The sequence below is a fragment of the Talpa occidentalis genome, unplaced genomic scaffold (assembly GCF_014898055.3).
Source record: "Talpa occidentalis isolate TD23 unplaced genomic scaffold, MPIMG_talOcc4v2.1 talOcc4.10, whole genome shotgun sequence".
Lineage (NCBI taxonomy): Eukaryota > Metazoa > Chordata > Mammalia > Eulipotyphla > Talpidae > Talpa > Talpa occidentalis.
This window is the reverse complement of record NW_023600993.1, coordinates 24,453,316-24,478,841: the sequence shown is the minus strand read 5'-3', so window position 1 is coordinate 24,478,841 and position 25,526 is coordinate 24,453,316. Positions and strand designations below refer to the sequence as shown.

Below are 25,526 nucleotides of genomic sequence, written 5' to 3'. Positions count from 1 at the left end.
TTCTTTTTTTAAGTAATTTTTTCCTTACAGTAAATTGCAAAGATAGCACAGAGATGCTCCAGTATCCCCCCTTGGCGCCATTGCTCTCGTAATTATATGATCTCATACCAAAACCAAGTAATTGACGTTGGTGTGTGTAGTTCTGTCTCATTTCATCAGTGATAAGATTCCTGTGACTACCAACAAAGGTAGAATGCAGAGTTGCACCATCACCACAGGGATCTCCCCTAGTGCTGCCCGTACCCCTTCCCCGTGATCTCTAATCCCCATGTTCATGATTTTATCATTTCAAGAATGTTGTATAAATGGAATCATACTGAATGTAACCTTTTGAGATTGACTTATCACTCAGCATGCCTTTAAGTCCATCCAACTTGCATGTATCAGTACTTGGTTCTTTACCGTGTGGTATTGTGTGCTGTGAATGTACTCGTGTGGTGTTTATATCTTTAAGCATAATTTTTTCTTGTGTAGTAAGCTTAAAGGAGTGTTTAAATGGAATTTTGAAAGGGAACTGTGCTACTCCAGGAGCTGCTGGAGAAAACCTGCTTAGGACAGTCATAGATACATCAGGTGGAACAGGGCAGCATTTCCAAAACGTATTGACCCTCAGACCCTTTTCCTACAGACTACTAACACGTCCTGGTCAAATGCATCTTGAGAAATGCTGGGCCGCAGTAAAATGCAGTCAGCCTTCTTTGCCCTGGTGCCATGCGGCCCTAAGGATCACTTGAGCCTCCAAGAGACTGCATGTGTGCGCACACACCTGACCTAGAGGAAGGCTTGAGCTCACAAAATGCATGGCTTCCTATCATGTCACATGCACTGCAGTACTTGTGCATGGAGGAAATTTACTGGAGGAAAGTTGTTTACTAGCTGGGCCTCCCCGGTGGCGCAGCGGTTGAGCACTGGGTTGCGAAGCTGCCCGCGGCCTCTGCGGCGCCGGTTCGATCCCCGGCTGCTTCCCGGCCACCGGAGGAGGGTCCCACATGGCGCGCAGACCTCTCCTGCCGCCCGCTGCTCCCCTCAGCAGTGTACTTCTGTCCTTCTGCCTGCTCTGCTCCCCGCTCTGGCTCTGGTGAATTCTCTCACCCTCCCGTGCTTCTGACTGTACCCAGTGCATGTATAAACAAAACAAACAAACAAACAAATAAATAAAAAAAAAAAAAAAAAAAAAAACCATGCCTCTATAAAAACAAAAAAATAAAAAGATTAAAAAAAAAAAAAGAAAGTTGTTTACTAGCTGATAGTCACATTTTTATGATTAAGTAAAGCCTTTTATCTGTGCAAAACAAACTTACAAATTTCAGTGGGAGGGGGGTCACATCTTGAATCCAAAGAGGGGAGACAGATGAAGAGCATAGCAGAGAGACAAGCACTTAGCACAGACTCTGGCAGTGGGACTACTGCAGGAGGTCCCGGATTAAGCCTGTTAGAGTCAGATATGTTTCCATCTGGGGAGCGCTGAGCTCTCCTCACTGTGAGCAGTGACTACATGCCTTGCCTCCTGCTTTGTCCTTACCCTGTGCGTCCCCAACAGTAAGATGGTGAGGAGGCTGGGGCTTCTCGCTCTGAGCCTTTGGGCATTCGTATTTCAGGGGCTATCTATGTTGAGTTTGTCTGGTTCTCGGGGTTTAACCTGTGCATACACACATCCGGTCACAAGTGAGCTGTTTTCAGGTGAGGCTCCAGTGGAGAGATGTCTTTGCTTATCTGACTCCATTTAATGATCCCCATCGGTGCTCATGCCTCAGGAGATAGGTGCTTTATTCCTTTTACAAACTAGAATGTAAAGGTTCTTACATTTAAGGCCCCCAAAATAGTTAATTCCACTATCTCATTATGTAATTTATCACATGGAAGTTCATGCCTTAATCCTAGAAGCCTTTTTAATTCTCCTTATAAGCTATCTCTTGGGTTTTTGTTTTTTTTTTTTTTTTTTTTTAAAGGAAGAAACAAAGATTATGGACACATTCAAACATAAAAGTCAGAAATGAACTCCCAGCTACCACCCCTATCTTCAAAAATGGCCAGCCTTGGGATAGTCTCTCTCTGTACCACTTCCTTTCCCCTTCCTGTTGTATTAGTCAAACAGATCAGACACTGTGTCATTCACAGTTACCAGGGATAACAAATCTTTCGGTACAGTGAGCAGTTCTGTCATGCTTCCATATTAGAACTGGCTGCTGTGACAGAGTTGTTATGTTACAGAATGTTGGACTGTATACTGCATGTTGCAGCATGGAGAGGTCTAGAGTTCTAGCGCTGCCACCAACTTTTATAACTTAAGACAAGTCCCCAAAAGCCTGGACTTTCCTCTTTTTATAAAATAAGAGGTTGGTCTGGGTATTCCCAAGGTTAATCATCTAAGGTCAGAGCCATGTGTACTCACACAAGCACCAGCCAAAATCAAGTCCACAGTGAACAACTGCACAGGTGGCTTGAAAGGCCCCAGTAGCTGATTAGAGAGCCCCACCCCTGGGCTTCTAGCCCCTTCTTGATAGAGGACATGAATGAGCCAGCAATTTCTTTGGCTCCAGGGGACAGGTGCAGTGCGTACTGTTGTGTTGTTCGTGTGTGTGTATGCTCAGGATGCAGCCCTGCTAGTTTGTTTTGCTTTGATAAGAATCTCTTTTTGCTGTCCTGCAGGTGCCGACTTATTAAAACTGACAAAGGAGGATTTAGTACAAATTTGTGGTGCAGCCGATGGAATTCGGCTCTATAATTCATTGAAGTCAAGGTAAAAAACTTTAAAAGAACTGTTTTGCTTGAAATGAGATTGTTCCTTTCTTTGTGTGGGGAGTTTGGGCAGAATGTGTTTCCACACTGGGTTGGCCATGTGCCTGCGTGTGCTGTGGCGCATTGGCAGCTCATGCTCACAAGAAGACTTTTGTGTGCACCTTCAGGGCAGGCCCAGATATGATACAGGCACTGATGAGGGCAGAGGTAGACTAAGACGGGTAGAAATGCACATGGGCAGTACTGATTTCTTGAAGACGACTGGGTTTTGTTGCCAAGAAAACAAACTTCTCGTTTAGGTGAGCTACACAGAATCGATGGTTTTCAAGGTCATGTGACGACTACTAAACAGTTATTAAAAATGTAACGTTCTAATTGTGAATTAAAGTGATGGAACCAGAGACTTTACTATCATTGCTATTTCTAGACTTGTGTGAAAATTCCATGAAAACTGAATCTTACTGGTATTTTAAATTGCTGATTTAATCTTGAAACTTAAATTTACCAGCCTCTGACAGACCATCTCAGTGGTTTAGAGTCTGGATCATCAGATTAGACCACCTGTGATAGTTGGAGTGAGGTGTGTGTTTTTATATTTTTATTAGTAAATTACTTTGTATAATGAAATAGCACTGTAAAGTTCTTGTAAGGAAATAGAACTAAGATTCCTGTAGTTGTCATTTGTACATTTTGTGAGGCAGCTTTCTCTCCCAGGCTCATGGGTGGCATCTTCTCATTGCAGGTCGGTTAGGCCCCGTTTAACCATCTATGTCTGCCAGGAGCAGCCAAGCAACGCACTGCTGCAAGGGCAGCGGCAGGCCCCGGGCAGTGGAGGCGAGAATGGCAGTGGGACTCCCTTCGGTGGGTATTGAGGGCATCTCAGCCTCCTGTTAGCCCTTTGTGAATACTGAGGCAGAAGCCAGAAAGAATCCTGGCAGCTAGAGGGCCAAGGAAACCACTTTCTTTAGTTATTTCAGCCACACTATGGATCTTTTTCATATGACCCTTAATGCCAGAAGTAGCCAAGAAGGGAAAGACTAGCTGGAATAGTTGGGCTTTTGCTGTTTTTTCTTAAAATTTCAGATTTCTTAAGTGATGACTACAAGAACATTGGTAGCTTGGCAAAAAAGGAGGGATTTTTTTTTTCCCTTTTACTGACTAGGGGAGAGAAGATGGGACATGTGCAAAGATGAAACTGTCTAACAACAGCCTTGGGTGTTCACACATCTGGCTGGCCTTGTGGGCTCTGTGCAGGGAGCCTGGTGCTGTGTCCTTGTGTCACCGTCAATATATGTGCATCATATTCCATTCGCGTATCAGAGGACTTTTGTCCCTGCTGGTTTTCCAGAATGGAAGCTGGATTAGGGCAGAGATCATGATCCTGGCCGCGCTCCCTTCCTCAAAATATGGTCCTTAATGAAAACTTTGTTTTTTTTTAAAAGATTTATTTATTTTTGCATACAAGAGCTGGGGTACAGGCCAGAGATGTGGCGGGGAGTGACAGGATTCACCAGAGCGGGGAGCAGAACAGGCAGAAGGACCGAAGTACACTGCTGAGGGGAGCAGCGGGAGAGACAGGAGAGGTCTGCCGTGCCATGTGGGTTGGTTGCTCCCTGGCCACCTGGGGATCGAACTCCGGGATTGAACTCATGCTGCAGAGGCTGCGGACCCTTCATAGTGCTGCGCTTCACCCCTTGCGCCACCAGGGAGGCCCAATGAAAACTTTCTGAAAGCATGTGTTTTCTCGTTTGTATGGTGGGTAGTGGTAACATCTCCCTCCTCCCCACATTTGGAAACAATGAGGGCAACACAATAGAGCTTTTCAGAGAAAAGTTGTCTTACACAATTCAAAGAGGCAGCTGTTTGCACTAATAATGCATGGAGCTCTGAAAAGTACTTTGGTTTACAGCTTTTTCCATGTTTCATTTCAATTTCAAAATGTTTGATGGGGCTCTTGGGGATCCCTGCTGCGCCGGCTCGGTCCAGCCCCATCTCATGTCTCTCTCCGCCTCCTTCCCTCCGTATCTATCTTCCCCTGTCCTGTCCCCCTTGCCCTCCATCTATCCCAGTTCCCCTGTCCTGTCCCCCTTGCCCTCCATCTATCCCAGGGTTTGATCCCCTAGTCCCCTATCCCCGGGTTTGGTCTCTATCTCTATCTCCATCTCCCTTGGCTGCCGGAAAAATCTTCTGCATCTGCTGCATCGTCTAGCTGGGTTGTGGGCTCCCCGGCCGGGACTCGAGCCCGGGCCGCAGCGGTGATGGCACTGCGGCTTAGCCTGCTGCGCCACTGGGGAGGTCCCCACCCTAGGCTGTTTCAGAATACCTATTAAGGAGCTAGAGAAAGAGGGTGTGAATACAGTCAGCAGGGCCTGCAGTCAGGCGCACTGGGACCACCTGTACCTCATCAGCTAAGGGCAGCAACGGCACCGTCTCACTAACCTTCCTCTCTGCTCTCAGGCTATGTCACGATGTAAATCGCAACAAAGCGGCCCATAACTTTTTTTTGTGGGACCCTCGCCGGCGGTGGAGGAACAAACCGGCACTGCAGAGGCTGCGGGCAGCCTCGCAGCCCAGCAGCCCAGCACTCAACCGCTGCGCCACCAGGGGAGGCCCACGGCCCATAACCTTTTAAATACTAAATCAGGCCCTCTGTCCACATTCATTTGGGTGGGGGGGGGGAATCTTTCACATAGCTTTTAATTTTTTGGGGTGGGTGAGGCAGCTTTTTTTTAATCTCCTTAGGACACATTCCCAGTTGGACATAGTGAATCAAAAATGACGTTTCTAGGGCTCTTTCTGTATATTGCTAGAAATACACATTTGAAAAGATCTATGTAATTTATGTGTCATAAAATCCTCCCATTTTAACTATAATTTGAGTGACATTTTCAGTAAATTTCCAGTTTTGCATCCACCATCACAATCCAATTTCAATCCCATTTACCCCAGAAAGATCACCCATGTACATTTGCAGACAAATCCCGTTGGTTTTCAATAAAAAAACACCAACTTTTTGGTCATACATTACTGTTCATATTACATTATAATTAATGTGTCTCAGGTGGGAAGTTGAGATTTTAGGGTAGTAAGGGGTCAGGAAATAGTTTGTTCCCGTTTTCATTTTTACTGCTTTGAAATGTTTCGTATTATGATCGCCCGGAAAACATGAAATATTTCTGCTAAAATGTTATTTTTTATTTCAGTTTATCATGCAATCTACTTGGAAGAGATGGTTGCCTCAGAAGTCGCTCGAAAACTTGCATTGGTGTTTAATATTCCTTTCCACCAAATAAATCAGGTTTACAGACAGGGTCCTACTGGTATTCACATTCTTGTTAGCGATCAGGTAACGAACCGGCATGCCCATTTGCTTTTCCCTTTCACACTGATAGTTTACATGTCACTGAAGAAATACGGAAACCCTGTGACCTCTTCTGCAAGTACTTAGGAGAATCACTTTCAGAGAATTGAACGTTTTTATGAGAATTTATAAGCAAGAGTTTTAGGAGCCTAGTAATACAACGAATACAAATGAAATAACTATTTCCTCCCCCACCCCTCCGTTTTGAATCCAAACACTTGAGGACTTGTGAAGGACAGCGGGGCTTTGGCCCATTTTTATTCATCTAGATGTATTTTCCTTTTCTTCACTATTTGACTGAAAAACAGTAAGGTAAAAGTACCACTTCCCCCCACGGGTCAGAGACAAGCAGGTAGTCGTAGAAGATCACTTCCGTGGTGGCTTCGTTAGTCACCGCAGATAGGACCCAGCAGGAATGCTCCCGGCTGGATCCAGTGGGGGACTGCGCAAGGCTCTCAGCACCCACCACAGGCAGACATGACTATTACTAGCACAAGGCCCTGCCAGTGCAGCAGCTATGACTTTTTATACCTCACGCTGCCTTCACGAAGTATTACAGTCTTGGCTACTGAATTCCATACTTGTGCATCAATATACACATCGGCATTTTATGTTAATATTTGTAATCTTTTCTACTCAGTTAAGCAAGGATGATAGGATTTTTAATTATATATCTGCTTTATCCTTCTAGATGGTTCAGAACTTTCAAGATGAGAGTTGCTTTTTATTCTCCACTGTAAAAGGTACTTTGCATGCATGCTGAAATGCTGGGATCATGACAGATCATGTGTGTGTTATAAGCAGCACTCAATGAGTATTTACCTTACCTGCTGTGTTGCAATGGGAAAGTGGATAGGTGAGGATAAGGGTCATGAAGCTGTCAGGCAAGGCTTCTCCAAAAAACGTCATTAATGCTGACACATGAATAGTGAGAGCGAGCCAGCCATGTGAGAGGCACCCCAAGTTGGTATGGGGCTGTCTAGGAAGGGAAATGCTTGACTTCTTTGGAGGCCCAAAAGAAGTCCCATTGCTGCCACGTACTGTGTGGTGAGGGATTTGCAGAGCAATGCGGCGTCAGTGTGACTTACTAATAGTAGCTTTTATTTGAAATACTTTGGGAAGTCATTGAAGTTTAAGTAGAGGAATAATGTGATTCAGTGTTTCCTGCGTCTCCGTGGAGGCGGAGATGGGGGGAAAACTGGACGCAGGAGGTGTCATCTGGGTGAGAGGTGATGGTGTCTCACACATTAACACTGGGCTCTGCTGGGCTTCACATTTGAGGGAGAAGTGGTTGTGGCTCTTCTAAGAGCAATGGGCAGACAGTGGTCCCAGTAAAGAGGCGGGTGTGACTGGGGACAACAATCAAACGTGCCATGGTCGATGTCTGAAAATGTCACACTGGCAGTGATTCCGTCAGGGGCCGGCAGGAGATGTCAGTTCAGAAGCCGCCAACATTATCAGTAGTGTACTCAAACCCTAGACAGTCATACATGTCATTTAAAGAGAGGCTGAGAAATGGATCTGGACAGGGCTCAGAAAAGTCGTATGAAAGAGTTAAAGGATGAATTTTTTTTTAATTTAAAATTTTACATGACAAAGTCATGTGTGCAGACTTTAAAAAATCTGATGGGTTAAAATCTAGATTATTAGCACAAAAGCTGCATCAACAAGAGTAAGATGTCATGTCTCACCTTTCTTAGAAGTCATTCTTGAAGGGACTAGTCCAGAACAGTGCTGAAGCTGAGTTCACTCTGTGCCTGACATGGTGCGTATGGCATCAGGTTAGCTTAGCTGCAGGGCTGAATTTTAACTCGGAACTGACTCACTTTATCTTGTACTTTCTCAGAAGTACTTCTCAATTTTTTGTCCTCAATCCAATATGGTTTTTACTTTGCAAAATTCACATTGCCTAAAAAAGGAAACTCATACTTTAAAGTTATGGCTGTATTTCTGTGAAAGCAGTGGACATTGCTAAGGTCAAATCTGATTGAATAATACAATATCCAAGCTCAGTGCACTGTCTTTCAGACTTTTGGCCTCATGAAAAAAATTCATTTTTTTCCTTCACGAATACCTGCCATGGCTCACACACCATTTCTTGAGAAACTAGGACATCAGCCAGAACTGGCACTATTTTTTTTTTCAAATATTTCACATCTAAATTTAAAAATTATTTCCAGAAAGATGGGTGGGCCCTGATGGGCTCAGGAGCAAAGGTGAAATGTCTGAAAGGGGAAGGTGTACGTGATGTGGCATTAAGGAAGAGGAGCTTGTACACGTTCGCTTTTTTTTTTTTCCCCCTCCAGAAGAGTTTGAATGGGGCGGGGTGGGGGGTGCATAGACATTTCCAGGAATTTTCAGTTGTAACTTCTCTTTCCTTTTTCTGCAGTTGAAAATGGTGATGGTATCCACATAATTTTGAAGTGATGTCTTACGTAGCTTGAACTATACTCAGTACCAAATAAAGTCACGCTTAAAAGTGTGTGAAGACTGAATCCAAGAAGTCTTGGGATTGGATTTTTACTGTATGAAATGTTTCATATTGAAAACACAAGATGACCTTTCTAATGAGCTGTATGAGAGGCGAATCTCCTCACTGTCACTGTCACTGCCACAGCCCAGCATCCTCTAGTGAGCGTGAGCACATTGGCCAGCGAGCGTGCAGCTCTGGGGCCGTGGTGCAGGCAGGGCTGCCTGCTTCCCTGGCAGAGGCCAGTAGATACCGTTCCTAGAAGCAGCCTTTGCTGTCTCATTACACTGTATGCGGTTTGGAAATGAATGTAAAAATGTACTTGGGCATTTACCTTTTCGTGCCAGTCTGGCTTTTACTGCCTGAACCTCATGCTGACCTGGACAGTGCTCTTGTGGAGCCAGCCGTGCTGTTGGGAGTGTGTCCACGGGGAGAAGCTGCGTCTGACCTGGCGGTCGCTGGTCAGGTAAGAGGCTCGGTACCTTCTCAGAAGAAATCATGTCTAAGGGTGTGTGTCCCATGTGGTCATGCCAGATCGGGGAAGATCCAAGCCAGGAAGGTGGGCTTGAAGCAAACTGCATTATCAAGAGTACCTTGCTGAGAGGATCAGTGTAAATCCTAATAGGTACAAAGACTTTTGTGTTTGTTTTCTGCTTTGTCACAGATTTATTGAAAAACTTTGTGTCTGCTTCCATTTTAGCATTTTGTTTCTGATTTTCATTTTTGAAGCCCCATTGCCTTTTAAACTAGTGGCTTTCTTTTTTTTTCCCCTCTGTCTCTGACCACCCTTCCTATCCCACTCCATCCTAGTCTGAAGCATTTTAAAAGTCCTATCCCAGGCACTGGAAAGAGATGGCCTAAAGCAGGGGCAGGGGGAGCGTGACCGTTTTCTGACTTGGTGTTAAGGGATCATCGTTATCATGAAACACTAAGAATCATAAATCAGACACTAAATTGTACCACAGAAATTCCTTACATTTCTCAAATATTGAGTTACAATCATGACTAAATATTCTGGTGATTACTTAGGGGCTTTTTCCTACACCACATGATCGCTTCTTTTTTTAATGAAGAGTGCCTCCTCCACAAAACCAAATGCTGTTTGCCAATATACTTTTCAAAGGGAATCTGCTTTTAGCTTTTCCTGTTCTCCCTTTTCAAAATTCATCAGCATGCATTATTGAAGCCTGTGGTATAGCAGATGCAACTTTTAACTTCAAGGCCATTTAATTATAGCATCTCTGTCCACTTACCCAGGTGTCTTGGTTTTTGACTGTTTATTTCATCCTTATCCTTTGTTCAGGCAGAAGGAGGATTTGAGTTTGAAATTTCTCCCCAAAGACAAACTGCTTCCATTGGGTAAAAGCTTTGCCATTTTATGTTTTATTCATGAGAGGTTATTTCCATCTTCAGTTTGAAAATACCTAACTCCTCTGTAGCTCCTGCAAGGGAGGAGAGCTTTCCTTTCTGTCACTTTCCCTGTGTACGACCACGTTTCCTATACCAGTCACTTGGGCAAGAAGTGAGCAATTGTTTATAGAGTTTCGCTTGTCTCTTTAGCATTCCTTTTTGGGTCTCAAGATTTCTGGAACAATAAATGTCATTTAATGCTGTGTGCTATTTTGAATTCCTCATCAGGTTTTAAAAGTGGGGTAAAAATAATTAAAAACTCAAGTGACATTCAACATTTGTCCCAGTAAACAGGTTAAATTATGGCACCAGCAGATTTGCTACTTTGTTTTTTTAACAGTAGGGTGTATACATTTCAGTATAATAAATGTTTTCTGTATGTTTTGCAAGAGTGTGTCTCATTTAAAATTCCAGTTCCTACCAGTGTCACCTCAAGTCGTAGTCAAAGGGGGTGTTCTAAGGACACAACAGGCCAGAGGTCAGTGTGTGGTTTTTCAATTTGTTTTCTCAAAGCTGACAAGTTATACCAGTAACTGTTCAAACCTGATTTTCTAGTCAGAGCTTCTCCTGATGTGTAAATGTCGTCACTGACCATCGAGTCCAGTAGCCGGTATAGGCTCAAAAAGACGTTTAAATAACTGCTGTCGTATACCAACACCGTTAGATCAGGAAATGCTGGGGTATATCCGTAAGGAAATACAACAATCAGGACTTTAATGCTTATATATTTACCTGCCTTCTTTTCCTAGAATGCTGCTGAGGCATTGTATTCCAAATCCTTCTGAAACTGTCCAACCAAATGAAGAAGTGCTAGTCACAGGAAAACATCTCGGTTTTGCTGTCCTACTTTAGTTTCTCTGAGCTCTGAAACCCGAGTCTGGTTGCTAGGAAGGATCCACTACCATTAACATAGAAGTTCACACTGAAAGAGATGATGGGTTCTTAATCTTTAATCAAGATCACAATGGTGAACAGATAGAACACAAAATCATAACATTTAGGAGAGTCTAAATTTGGAAAATGCTTTTGCTCAGAGTTGTGTGCCGTAAGAATATAGCAATAAAATCCTCTGACATTGCAATGGCTTATTCATTTTTATGAGTGCCAACACTTTACTGAGTTTTAAGTGTAAAGATTTTCAATAGTTTGGGTGTAACTTGATTTCTAAGATTTAAAAATAAACTTGGGGAAAAAAATCACACCCATTCTGCATGCATCCATTCATTATTTTTTTAATATTATAGGTAACTTCAGCCTTAATCAGTTCTCTTTCTGTAAGATCCCCCAAGTTTTGTGACAGATGACAAGATTAGCTTTTCTCCTGTAACAAAAACATGCTGTAACATCCACCAGAGCTTAGAATTTCCACTCAGGCAACAAACTCTGAGGTGTTTTTGGTCCCGGAAGTGTATATGACAAGTTGACAGAAAGGTGAAGACCTTGCTCTACCCAGCTTAGAGTCCTCATTTCTTTGGTGTCTCGTGGAAACCTATTAACTTGCCTTCCACATAAGTCTCTACTTATAAAACTATCAAGACACTGAATTTGTAGTACAGTTCACTTCGATAACGTTGCTGAAGTGGAAAAGTCCTGATAAACAAAATGGGATCATGTGAATGACAGTAGGCCACTGGCTTAAGTATCAGGTAGAAAATTAACAGCTTGTTTTTTTTTTTTTTTTTTCTGCTCAACTTGTGCTAACACTGATGTGTTTGAGGAATGCTGATAAAGCCGAGGGCAGGAATTTTGTATCTAGGCAGGCACCCACATCTTAAGAAATCCAGGCTTCTTACATGATCCTGGCTACACTGAGACCACTCTTGCCAAGTGTGAACTGAAACAAGGCTTTGATTTGATTGCACCGCAGCAGATTAAAGGTGAAAACTATCACCAGAGTAATTGTAATCCCTACAGAAGTCTTTTACCTGTAAATGCCTTTCTCAATGGAGAAACAGTTGGGTGACGGTGGAGTAGGTCAGCAAGACTCGGGTCTTCTCTGGCAGAAGGGATCTCCTCTTGCCTTGAGACCAGGCAATGGCTGTCAGAGGATGACACAGCACCTGCAGAGTCGCTGTCCACTTCCTCCCACGGCTGTAGGCGGGGTGACAGGAGCAAAGTAGGCATGGACTTTGACATGGGGGAGCTGAGCCTGAAAGTACAATGAAGAAAAAAATGCAGTCTTCATACTTATTTTTAGGGTTCTGGGTATAAACCCAGAAAAGCCCACAGATATCCACATAGAATCACCTTTACTGTTGGGAAGGTAAGTCTCTGGCGGAGGCCAGAACCACTCCTGCTAACATACACATCCCTTAAAACGGCATCTTCTAAAGAGAAAAGGAAATCATGCCCAAAGGGATGACTTAGTCCTGTGTGCCCACTGAGGGGAGTTCTCAGCAGTTGTAGCACCCTGGACGGGGCTCCTCGCAGTGTAAATGCAACAGGCCTAAACTCAGAGCATATTCAGGAAAACAACTGTGGTGAAGAATGCACAGAAAGCAAGCCACGTTCTAATATGCCCTCTTACCTAGAAATTAGCCAAGACTGGTGAACACCTTAAGGCCCCTATTATAAGCTGCTGAGCACGAGACTACATGGAACCTCTGCCTTACATTAGCTCTTCTATGTGGAAGCTGAATAAGGGGAATTCAAAGAAGTCCAAGAAGAGATCAGTGTGCAGAACTTCTAAGGACAGAGTGTAGAAAATGGGTGTTGATGCCTATGTTCATGTTTGGCTGAGAATCGGCCTGGTTGACTAGACCGCTGCCCCCACACCTACCCGCATGCGCTTGATGCCTGCACGGGTGACCTGTTGGCAGTCATACAACTCGAGGCGCTCCAGGCCACGGCAGTTCTCTAGGTGTTCCAGAGCCACGTCAGTGATGAGGAGGCAGTTGTCCAACTCTAGTACCCGCAGTCTCTCGTGGCCACAGGTGCTATTGCTCAGGTGCAGGATCCCATCATCTGTGATGAGCTCACAGTGGGACAGACTCTGCAGAGGGGAGAAACAAGCCGATAGGAAGTACTCAAAGTAATTGCTTATTAAAAACAAAGACTTGAGGCCCTCAGACCACAAGTTTGGTAACTGGACAGTGGCTTTTCTTACCTTTCCAACCACGTCAAGTTGGAAATCAAAATTGTAGAGGAAATTTCAGGAGTTTATTCCATTGGGTGCAGTCTTACAGCTAATTCTCCATTTGAGAGGAAGCTGGCGGTGAGTCTCATGTCCTTGTTTATTTAGAAAATTGTACAGACATGACTCAGACACACTGAGCACTTTACAGGTTGTAATTAGACCTTGAACAGTATGCTGGGGCATTACTGACTACTCTGGAGTATAAACAGTAAAGGTTTGTATCATTTCAATTCTTCCTATCACTAATTTCACACTTGCCAATTTCTCCCAATGCATATACAATAAAACATCCACCACACTATAAGAGCTCACAGGCAAGTAGTTCTGCATCACATCAGTCCCAGTAACTCATTTGTTCTTTCAAATATATGACTCCCAACTGTGCCAGGCCCTAATTCCACTCGTGAGTAAAAAACTTTTCTGCACTAGTATAGCTCAGAACCTAAAAACGAAATAGTGTGACTATTAAACAGGCTAATAAGGTAAGTATTGTGCGATTCTATGACAGGAAATGACCACTGAATTGGTATCTGAAGGATTAAAAGCCAAGTGGGAGAGAGTACAGTGCATTGTGTGCAAGGCCTTACCTGGATGCAGGCAGAAAAAAGTAAGTACTGAATAAAGGAAGTCTGAGGAAGGAAGCATCTAGATTCAGACAAAACTGGGGAGTTAAAAGCCAAACTTGTGTTTACACCTTGGAGGGAGAGGATCATGGAGCTACAGGACGAGTGCCAACTGTGTGAATACAGGGGAACTGAAGGATCAGGAGTGAGCAACTCGATCTGGGAAGAGTATATTCATTGAGAAACATACTGGGATATACAAGCACATTTAACATCTTTTAAAAACTGGCTTAATTTAAGGAAAATCAGAGGGGCCACACGATCTGTTCCTGAGTTCACAGGAAAACCTGGCAAGACAGCTCACACGGCACAGCGTCCTGTTGTTTTTACATAGTCAAAGCTACCTGCTCCGGGCCACCCACTGAATGTACAATAAACCCATGCATATATGCTCAGTTTATGACAAATCAGTCAAGATTATGCAGAGGACATGATCTCTCTTCAATAAACAGTGTTGGGAAAACTGGACTCACATACAAAGGGGTGAAATCGGACCATTATCGTAGAGCACACACAAAAATCAACTCAAAAGAGATCAAAGACTTGAATGTAAGGCCTGCCTGAAATCACAAAAATCATGGAAAACGGGTAGCAAGCTCCATGATGTTGGCCTTAGTGATTTCAGATTTGTTACCAAAAACCAAAAAGTGAAACTACATCAAATTTAAAAGCTGCACTACTAAGAAGTCAACAAAGTGAAAAGGTAAGCTACTGAATGGGAGAAAATATTTGCAAATCATGTATCTGAAAAAGGATTAATACCCCAAATAGCTAAAGAACTCAGGGCTCAATAGGAAGAAAAAAAAAAAAAAAAAAAAACCACCACCAATCCAATGTAAACATGGAGAGAAGATTTGAACATTTCTCCAAACACCTAGAGGAGGCCAGCAGATGGTGTCTGCATGTCTAGCTTCCCCGGCATCCTCTGTTAGACTCCTTTCCCCAGCTGCTTTGAGAACTGACTCAAAAGCTGAGTTTGGGGCCTCCCCGGTGGCGCAGCGGTTGAGCTCTGGGTTGCGAAGCTGCCCGCGGCCTCTGCGGCGCCGGTTCAATCCCCGGCTGCTCCCCGGCCACCAGAGGAGGGTCCCACATGGCGCGCAGACCTCTCCTGCCGCCCGCTGCTCCCCTCAGCAGTGTACTTCGGTCCTTCTGCCTGCTCTGCTCCCCACTCTGGCTCTGGTGAATTCTCTCACCCTCCCGCGCTTCTGACTGTACCCAGTCCATGTATAAACAAAAAACAAACAAGCAAACACACACATAAAAACATGCCTCCATAAAAAAAAAAAAAGCTGAGTTTGATTAAATAGGATAATAGCTTTGCTAAGTAAAGGTGAATCTTGAGGGTGAAGGAGGTGATTTAACAATAACAGAGTCTAGGCTGAGGGGGAAGGAGGAGTTACCACATGGAAATTAATAATACAGCAATGGTAGGAGCAATTGATTCCATCTAGGTTATTATTGCCCTAATGCTATTTTAAAAGGGGTCTCCCTAGTGGTGCAAGGGGTTAAGTCTCAGCATTATGAAGCTATCCACAGCCAATGCAGCACAGGTTCAATCCCCGGCCCGGGAGGTGACCCACATGGCACAGCAGACCTCTCCTGTCTCGCCCACTGCTCCCCTCAGCAGTGTATTCCAGTCAATCTGCCTGTTCTGTTCCCCACTCGGTCTCTGAATCCTCTCAACCCCACGCCTTTGGCCTACACCCCAGCTCTTGTATGCATAAATAAATAAAATAAATCTTTGAAAAAAAAATGGACATTTTCAGTCATCAGAATCCCTTCTGAGGAAAACACTATCTGGAAGACCTTCCTTGACAGGGCCCCTGTATCCCTAGGGGGCAGGATGAAAGGCAGGAGTTAGGAGGCTAGCACAAGGCCTGTTTGTGCTTACGGTAACCCCTTCTTGAGTTTCTCCATCCTGCTGTGGGATTTCTTGTGGAAACCTGGGGCTCAGGGACAAAGGACTGGAGAGGATAAAGGAGAATCAATTACAGAACCAGATCCAGACAAATTTGGGAGTAAAGAAATTATCAGACCTAAAAAAATTATTGGCACAACACAGAGGAACACAATTTAGAGAGTTTGGACACAACTAGGTTTCTGATCTATCTGTGAAATTTGATGCCAAAGAGTTAACAAACATCCCAGAGCTGTCCAAGTCATCCCAGAGCTGTCAAGTTAACAAACATCCCAGAGCTGTCCAGTCACACTGTGCCTGAGGGGACGCACCCAAGGGAATTGGGAATAAGAAAGATTGGCGGGAACAGCAATTCACAGTCAAATGGAGCGTTAAGAATGTTCCAATATTCTAGTCTCTGAGAACAGTCCAAGTTTAAAAGATGACAGAGAAAGCTGGATTAAGAAAAATCTGTGCCATCATCTCCATCTCAGGGCAGTGGAAAGACTGCACACCACAAAGGCCAAGAGATCTGGGGCCTTTGAGCAGTTGCATAACTTCGGGCGAGTTCCTTAACCACTCCCTGCCTCAGTTTCTTCACTGATAAAATGTAGAAACCTTGCTTCCCAAGTTCGCCCAACAAAGATGCTTGAAATCAAGAACATTGATACCTTCACAGAAAGGAAATCCAGACATCACCTTGCTGTGGTGAGAAGGTCCTTTTCATCTCTAATAGGTGAATAATGTCACAAAAACACTTGGACTCACCAGGGCTTGCAGCTTAGGACAGTGAATGGAGAGCTGGATGAGTGTGCTGTCGGTTATCTGGAGAGAAACACTGTGTCAGTGTGGCCTCAACACCAGAACTAAACACCTAACCCTTCTTGAACACAAGAATCAAAAGGTGGGAAAGAAAATTAAAAAGTCATCTTAATCACACCCACTCCTGGAGCTGCAAAATTGTTCTCTGGTCTCAAGATTGGTGCCCCAAGGAGCCTGGGGACAAGAGGAGTGGACAAGGATGGTCCCCCAGGAGTATCCTCTGTAGAGGTACCTTATGGATATGCAAGTTCATTTCTCCCTCAAATTCTGTGAACATGAGAGTTTATTTTGGTTGTTTGGCAGATGATGGTGCTGTCCTGAACTCCTCTGTCATGGTTCTGTCTAATGACCAACACCGGCCCTGGCCCGCCCTGGTTCCCAAGTCCTGACACCTACACTGGCACAAGGAGGGTAGCGATACTAGCCAGTCTGTATCCCTGGCTCTCCCTGGTTGTCTGCCGGTGACTGAGGGACAGCGCTATAGGGCTGCTGGGAGTCCACTCACCAGGATGCATTCTTCGAGATCCATCTTCTCCAGATCATGGCAATTCTGAAAGAGTCCATAAGACATCCCCCACCATGTGGTCAGTAGTTAGGACAACAGGGGTGGTTTGTCCTGTCCCTCTGAATACTGACCCAATGGACTTTTCTCTTCCACTTAGGATGGTGCCCTACCCAGTGAGTGACCCAGTGAGCCAGCACATCTGTGCAGGTGCCCTTTGACTCCTATTCACTCTAGAAATGGGGAAAGGGTTGCTGTGGGCTGCATTTCCTTCTCTCACTCCAAAAAGGCAGTGGCCTACATCTTCCCAGGGCTCACGGACATCAGCACGTACACTTTAGCCAGAGAAAAGGCTGAGGAAGGCATGTGCTGAAGTGCTGAGCCACAGTGTGGGCAGGTGAAGGAGGAACCCGTGTCCCCAGAAGGACATGGATGCCCAGCGGCAGGCCAGAGACCCCTGGTGCTAGGTGTCTAGCAGGCAATGTGGAAGACAAGCAGAGGCAGCGCAGCCACCCAGGACGGGGGCGATCTCAGAGGTTGGATTGGGATCTATAAGAGGGAGGACATTTCCTGTGAGGGAGGAGGTTCCTCTCACTGTGAGATCTAGACCTGCTACAGAACTCGCTTCCGGCCAATGGGGGAAAAATGCAAGGAGCACTTGAGGGTTCTATTCTACTACCACACCTGAAGGTAGCTTTCGGCATACCCCAAAACGACCCCGAGTCACTTTGAGCTAGACAGGTGAATTATATCGTTTGGTTTCCTTTTTTAAAACTGCTGCCTTACCCGAGCTAAAAGTATAAAGCCTGCGTCAGTCAAATGGGAACATCGAGCAGCCTCCAAAATCCTGGGAAGAGGAAAGCAGGGGAGAAGAAGCAGCGACCAGTTAACAACAGAAACACAGACTTTATGATGCAGACTCATGAGACGCTTTCGTTTCTTACAACAGTTCTCAAGGTCAGAAATGCATGCAGTCCAGTGTCCAGACCAGGAGGATGAGGCTTAAGGGCCTAAATCCCAAAGTCCCACCCCAAACTTGGATAGTAAATTCAGGAATCTTCCCATGATGCTAACACTGTTGCTGTTGTTTTAAAAAATTATTCTATACTACAAAATGATAGTAACTAATGGACTGAAGACTTAGATATAAACCTTACATTATAAAATACATCTAAGAAAACATAGGCAATATTGCCATCAATCTTACAGATCTTTGGGGACTTGACACCAATGGTGAGAAACAAAACCAAAAATAAACAAGGGACATCAACCTTCTGTATGGGCAAATAAACCACAACAAAAAAATAAAGACAATTACTTGGTTGGGAGAATATTGTATATATTACAATATATTACAATAATATTACAATAATATATTGTACAATTACAATAATATACAATTATAATTTTATATATTGTATATATATTACAATAATATTGTATATTATACATCTGACAAGGGGTTAATATCCAAAATATACAAAGGACTCGTAAAACTCAACAATTAAAAAAAAAAAGCAATCAAAAACTGCGCAAGTGGGCCTCCCCAGTGGCACAGGGGTTAAATCTCAGCACTATCAAGCTATCGCCAGCCACTGCAGCATGAGTTCGATCCCTGGCCAGGGAGATGACCCACATAGCGCAGCAGACCGCTCCTGTCTCGCCCACTGCTCCCCTCAGCAGTGTATTTCAGTAGAACCACCTTTTCTGCTCCCTACTCTGTCTCTGGTGATCCTCTCACCCCCATCCCCTACACCTCTGGTCTACACCTCAGTTCTTATATGCATAAATCTTTAAAAAAACAATTGCGCAAGAGATCTGAATAGACATTCCTCCAAAGAAGACATACAGATGGCCAATAAGCACAAGAAAAATTGCTCAACATCACTTATTATTAGGGCAATGAAGATCCAAACCACAATGAGCTATCACCCCACATCTGGCTCTTATCAAAAAGACAAGAAATAACAAGTGTTGGTGAGACTTCTGACAAAAAGGCAATCTCTTACACTGCTGGTGAGAATGTAAATAGGCTCAGCCTCTATGGAAAATATTGGGTATTCTTAAAAAATTTTTTAAAAGGCCTATCATGTAATCTAGTGATTATAATTCTAATTACTTATCCAAAGAATATGAAACCTCAAATTTGACACGATATATGCATTCCCAAGTTCACTGCAGCATTATTCACGACAGGCAAGACTTGGAAACAACTTAAATGCCCCTATAGATGCACTTTACGTATTCAGTGGCATAATCCTCAGATGAAATCATGCCTTTGTAACAACCTTAAGGTGATTATGCTCAGTGAAACAAATCAGAAAGAGAAAGGACAAATACTAAATGGTTCCGTTCATGTGGAACATGGAAAAACAAAGCAAGCTAAGAAAACACAAGAAAAACAACTTAAAAAATCTGATAGCCAGTGTTTATCAAAGGCAAGAAGAGGAGTGGGGGACAGGTAGAGGGAGCCATTTTGATAGCAGTAAGGGGCACCAGAACTCCGGTGGTGGGTAGGATGAGGTATAGACATTTAGCAGGTGTGATGCTATCTATATACTAATACCTTATAAGGCATGGTAAGTCAATAAAAATATCCTATGACTTTAAAACAAATTACAATCAACTTTTACTCAAACATGTTGTACTCAATGAAATACATGAGTTAATTCTCAATATTTATGCCAGCAAGGGTGGATGATACACAAACAGCAACTTTAGGTTGAATAACCCACTACAGCAATAATTTTAACTTCCTTTCTGACCAGTGTTTGATCACTCAGATTCCTTCAACTATACAGAATCTTTTTTAATACAATCGTAATGAAACACGGACAAAAGATAGAAACAGACAATCATTACAAGATATGTAATCGATGTAAGCATGAGAAATGGATCACTTTCACTGATCAGAATAACAAAACAGGTATCTTTTTCCTGCATCTTTTATAGGGCTTAAGATAGCTGATTCTTAAGTCAAACCATGGAAGTTCCCAATTATCCTTCTTACTCATCATGGAGCCCATTATGTGATTTTCTTTCAAGTCTCAGATTCTCTACAAAACCAAAGAGAACAGTATCTACTTTCTAAATATTTAATAAGGATTAAATAAGATAATGCTTATAACAGTGCCTGACATAATCTGGAACACATATGAGCTCAAATGACATCAACTATTGTTGCCAACATTACAGTTTTAATATTCACGATATTGCCATGAGCATCAGAAAATAAACCACTATTTGTTAAAATAAAACTTTTCGTCCTGCTAGGGGAAGATGATGAATAAAAAAGGCAAATATGGGCCTCCCTGGTGGTGCAGCGGGTTAAGCGCAGCACTGTGAGGTTGACCACAGCCTCTGCAGCGCGGGTTCAATTCCCAGCCAGCCAGGGAGCAATCCACATGGCCCAGCAGACCTCTCCTGCCGCCCGCTGCTCCCCTCAGCAGTGTACTTCGGTCAATCTGCCTGTTCTGCTCCCCACTCTGTCTCTGATGAATCCTCTCACCCTCCTGTGCCTACGGCCTGTACCCCAGCTATTGTATAAATAAAAAATAAATCTAAAAAAAAAAGACAAATATGACTCTACTGAGAAGCTGGTGGTGGCATGTGGATGTCAGGCTATCACTGTGCTTGCTACCAGATCACTGTGATGTCAAGGAAATAACAGGATGCAGCAAATCAGGTTAGCAAATGTATAAAATTCATCCAGAAATTAAAATTTTTCTGGTGGTGCAGAGTTTAGTATTCTGGACATCCCTAGATGAACTGGATTACGTATTGTCCCATACCAATCCACCCCAAAAAAGCCATCAACAACACGACCACTGCCTCCTCCAATACCACCTGTTCCCCTGCTAACAAACCTCTCCTGGCCTGCGAGGAGCCCTCCCAATTGGCCTAGGCAAGCTCTGAGCTGCAAAACAAAAGATATGGCTCACTCACTGCAGTCTCGGGCAGTTCAAAGCCAGGGCTGTGAGAGAGGCATCTGTGAGATTGCTGCAGCCAGAAAGGCAGACAGCCTGCAGCTGGTGGCAGCCTCTGCATATCTGCACCACACCTTCATCTGTAATGCGCTGGGGAAACCAAAACAGGGAGGAAAATCAGCAGGCACCAGCAACGCTGAAATGGGAGTAGCAGAAAAATCATATCTACTGTTGGCCCATTAGTTTCGGATGCCAATTACTAACATTTTATCCTAATAATTTAATCAAAATAAGCTGAAGTACAGGGCAGAAATATTTATGTTACCTCTGCACACATTTAAAGGAAAATAGCATTACTAATGGAGAGCAAACATTTTTAATTCCATTTTCCCTTCAGAATCACTTGCTTTCTTTTTCAGAAGAAAAATCATGAACTGTGTTAAAAATCAGATAAAGAATTCATCAGACTTGTCTAGTTCAGTGACATACAAATTTTAGGCTGAATTTCATACTAATTTTAAGTTATACATGTAAATATGCATGTATATTTATATTTCTTCAACTGCATTAAGAATAGCAAAAATAGGGCCTTCCCGGTGGTGCAGTGGTTGAGCGCTGGGTTGCGAAGCTGCCCGCAGCCTTTACAGTGCCGGTCGATCCCCGGCTGCTCCTGGGCCACCGGAGGAGGGTCCCACATGGCGTGCAGACCTCTCCTGCCGCCCGCTGCTCCCCTCAGCACTGTACTTCGGTCCTTCTGACTGCTCTGCTCCCCGCTCTGGCTCTGGTGAATTCTCTCACCCTCCCGAGCTTCTGACTGTACCCAGTGCATGTATAAATAAATAAAAATAAATATTTTTTTAAAAAAAAAGAATACCAAAAATAAACAAAGCACTGAATTATAGATAAATGGCTTATAAATCTCAAATTTAACCATAAATATTCCAAGTAATATCTTTATGTTAATATACAATCTATGTAGAAATAAACATGCTTATTTATATTACACTTCAAGTCACCTGCCAGTGTTACCCTACATGCAACTCAAGGTCCTATTTTTGAACAGGACAGGGCCAAGAGGTTTTATATTTGTCTAGATGACAGTTTCTATTTTATATCCAATATTAAGGGCTCTAAAGATTTATGATTCATTCACTAACTGCCAGATACAAGGGATTTCCTTTACTCTTCTCAAAATTAATGTTCCCTTGAAAGAACCCAGTAGGATAGATAGCAAGCATCCTTTTCAATTTTCAATATTTGCAATGGTTTCTCATAGGCTAATCTTCTGATAAAAGTCACACCTTGTTCTTTGCATAAACATTAAAGATTTTTATATCTGTTATTTCATCTTATCCACTGAGACAATGTGAGAGGTATCATCACCCCCAGTTTATAAGTAAAAAAAAGTATATTGAGAGCTTATCATGAATTGTTCAGGTTAATGATTACTTCAAAGCATCCCTGATATCTTTTTTTTTCCTGATACCTTTTAAAAAAAATCTAATCAATGTTATTTTCAGAAGAAATCTCAGGGGTTTTGTGTTGAAAGTGATGCCTTTTCACTGAGATTGCTGTTTTTCATCTTGTGGCTACTTGAAAGTTCATATAAAGACACAGGATAAGAAATACGGGTGTAGTGATCAGCCCACCTGCCTGGGGTGCCTTACAGTAGGGACTGCAGCCAATTCCTGAGACAGGTAATGTGGAACAAGAGGATGTTCACAGGAAAGACATGCTACTTACTGAACAGGACTGTAAGTTGAGGCTCACAAGCTCATGGCAGTAATTCTGAATGTGTTTCAGAGCTTCATCTTCTAACTGAGTGGACAGAGAAAACAAAACGGGTGAAATCCACGTGAGAGCACAGTGGGGCAATAAGCACAACGCAACAGCAAGTTGCAGTGTCCACACCTGACACCTAAGATAAACACGGCAACAGCAGCCCCTTGGTACCTGTGTGCAGCCCCGCAGGAGCAGGGCTTTCAGGCCGCGACAACCGCGCACCAGGGCCTCAATGCCATCCTTCGTGATCTGATCACACCAAGAAAGGTTCAGGTACTCCAGGTTTCGGCAGCCCTCACTGAGAGAAGAAACAAAACCACCCATGTGCAGTCTATCCTACAGAACATTTATCACCAGCTATAAGTTTAGTAAATCAAGCAATTCAGAGGAGAGAGAATTTCTGTGACCTGCCCAAGTCACCTACTTCTTGCTCCAATGGGGCCATTAGAAAGGATTCAGATACATCAGAACCTTCAAAGTTTTGGGTATTTCTCTTGGCCACAAGAAACAGTCACTCTCACCTGATGCCCTTTAAGGAGCTGTTTGTAATGGACACACAGGAGGTCAGATCCAGATGTTTCAGCTTGGAACAGAATCTGCTAAGGCTATAGCACGTGCTAAAAAAGAGCAGAAGCACTAAAGATATTTTCAACCATGTTTCTCTCCCCTCACTCTCCCCGTGGCCAATTAGTCACCAAACTAATGTTAACTACTTACCTGTCAGTGATTTTTGTGCATCCATTGAGGTTTAAATGTTCGATGTTTCGACAGTTCTGTGCAAAGGTCCTAAAATAAGAAAACATTTAAAAACTACCTGCAAAATGTTGGACAGCCACTAGAGGGAATGTGTAAACATTCACCTTTACAACAGTGCTTCTCTACCTTAAAAAAAAAAAAAAAAAAAAAAATATATATATATATATATATTATGGAAAGAATACTTAACATGAGATCTAGTCTCTTAACAAAATGTTTTTTTAAAGATTTATTTATTCATGCATACAAGAACCAGGGTACAGGCCAGATGTGCGGGAGGGTGAGAGGATTCACCAGAGACAGAGTGGGGAATGGAACAGGCAGACTGACAGAAATACACTGCTGAGGGGAGAGTGGGCAAGACAGAGCTGCACTCAATTGCCTGCACCACCAGGGGAGGCCCCTTAACAAAATTTTAAGGGCCTCCCTGGTGGTACAACGGGTTAAGACGCAACTTATGAAGCTGTCCACAGCGGCTACAGCATGAGTTAGATCCCCACCCAGGGAGCTACCCACAAGGCACAGCAGACCTCTCTGACTCACCCATTGCTACCCTCAGCAGCGTATTTCAGTCAGTCTGCCTGATCTGCTCCCCACTCTGTCTCTGGTGAATCCTCCCATCCCCCACACCTCTGGCCTGTACCCTGGTTTTTGTATGCATAAATAAATAAATAAATCTTTTTTAAAAAATTAAGTGTAAAATATATTTTTCTTGACAACAGGTACTAGTGCTACTCACACTTTAGGCTGCAAATTAGCTGGGGTACTTATCACAGTACAGATTCTGATGGTAGAGCTAGGCAAACTGCTTGATTGTCTGCATTTCTAAAAAGCTCCTAAGTGATGCCCGAGCTACTAGTCTGGGGATCACACATTAGAAGCAAACTCCTAGAATGACTGTTTAGCAGTCACAGCTCTCCTTCATTGATATCTTAACAGTCATCTGAGGTTGAAAGCCTACTTCTCTGTCCCTTCAGCTCTATAGAAAAATCAGTTTGGGGGTGGGGGCAGGAGGGATTACAGTCATAATAAAGGGGGTGGGAATTGTAGGGGAGCTATAACCAAGATGAAAAAGCATACATTGTGCAAAAAATGAAAAATGATGTAAAAATATATAAAATATAAAAAAAATCAGTTTGAAGCAAGGAACCTGAACATTACCAGAAGAGAATTTCACAGATCTGCAAAGAGTTCCCCCTCAAGAATTTAATAGTGTATGCCAATCTGAGCATACACTATTGGAAACTACCCAAGACCAAGGAAGAATTAACAAAAAACATTAACAGGAACAATAATCAGAGCTTACCGAGGGCCAGCAATAGTGCCCACTCCCAACATAATTCATGGGGCTTTGGGTAGGTTTGCAATGAGAAGATTTTTGCTTTAGAAGTAGAGATCCTAATTAGGGACTTCCTTGGTGGCCTAGGGGTGAAGTCTCACTGCTGTCACCACTATGACCTCAGTTCGATCCCCAGCCAGGGAGCTAACCCACATATGGTGCAGCAGACCTCTCCTGTCTCACCTGCTGCTCCCCTTAATGTATTTCAGTACATCCACCTGCTGTGTCCCACTGTCTCTGGTGAATCCTCTCACCCCCTGCATCTCTGGCCTACACCCCAGTTTTTTCTACACAAAAATGAAAAGTAGAGTACAATTAACCCTAAACACTATTTTGACCTAACCGAACAAATTTTAACACAAGATCTAAAAGGAACTATGTACAAGCAATTCAATTGCACCCAGAACAAAACTCAAGAGTATTTATAGGAATACAAAATATTTTGCACACAACAAAGTAAAATTTGCATGTCTGGCATGAAACAGAAAATCACCATACATCAAGAAGAATGACATATACATAATGAGGGGAAAATTCTATCTAGGCTGACCAAGAACTGACATAGGTGTTAGAAATAGCAATAACATGCTTTATGTAAAATACAGTTCTATCAAACTAGAAAATTAAACATGCTATATAGAAACATGAGCAATATATAAAAAGACTCAAATTGAACTTTTTAAAAAAAGATTTATTTATTTATGCATACAAGATCTGGGGTGTAGGCCAGAGGTGTATGTGTGTGTGGGGTGACAGGATTCAC

General features: G+C 43.3%; 2 protein-coding genes across 12 annotated transcripts in view; one reads left to right on the top strand and one right to left on the bottom strand.

Annotated features, from left to right (window-relative positions):
* Positions 1–11,185, top strand: part of UBP1 (upstream binding protein 1) — a 44,941-nt gene extending 33,756 nt beyond the window's left edge. For both annotated transcript variants that reach the window (XM_037525869.2, XM_037525887.2), the window contains 5 exons: positions 2,650–2,740; positions 3,482–3,600; positions 5,943–6,085; positions 6,792–6,843; positions 8,490–11,185. In XM_037525869.2, the coding sequence (XP_037381766.1) occupies positions 2,650–2,740; positions 3,482–3,600; positions 5,943–6,085; positions 6,792–6,843; positions 8,490–8,527 (443 nt within the window). In that variant the 3' untranslated portion in view covers positions 8,528–11,185. The remainder of the gene's footprint in view (positions 1–2,649; positions 2,741–3,481; positions 3,601–5,942; positions 6,086–6,791; positions 6,844–8,489) is intronic.
* Positions 1–25,526, bottom strand: part of FBXL2 (F-box and leucine rich repeat protein 2) — a 71,681-nt gene that overhangs the window by 10,270 nt on the left and 35,885 nt on the right. For 4 of the 10 annotated variants that reach the window (XM_037525933.2, XM_037525927.2, XM_037525899.2 and 1 more), the window contains exons 6-15: positions 23,386–23,454; positions 23,190–23,285; positions 22,840–22,966; positions 22,630–22,704; positions 20,906–21,036; positions 17,747–17,807; positions 16,964–17,008; positions 16,405–16,461; positions 12,760–12,972; positions 11,054–12,129 (exon numbers count right to left, since the gene is read on the bottom strand). In XM_037525933.2, coding sequence (XP_037381830.1) covers positions 12,022–12,129; positions 12,760–12,972; positions 16,405–16,461; positions 16,964–17,008; positions 17,747–17,807; positions 20,906–21,036; positions 22,630–22,704; positions 22,840–22,966; positions 23,190–23,285; positions 23,386–23,454 — 982 coding nt within the window. In that variant the 3' untranslated portion in view covers positions 11,054–12,021. Of the gene's footprint in view, positions 1–10,712; positions 10,903–11,053; positions 12,130–12,759; positions 12,973–13,092; positions 13,209–16,404; positions 16,462–16,963; positions 17,009–17,746; positions 17,808–20,905; positions 21,037–21,090; positions 21,701–22,629; positions 22,705–22,839; positions 22,967–23,189; positions 23,305–23,385; positions 23,455–25,526 lie in introns of those variants that run through there. The other 6 variants (XR_005128104.1, XR_005128107.2, XR_005128106.1 and 3 more) reach the window with 6 other exon arrangements.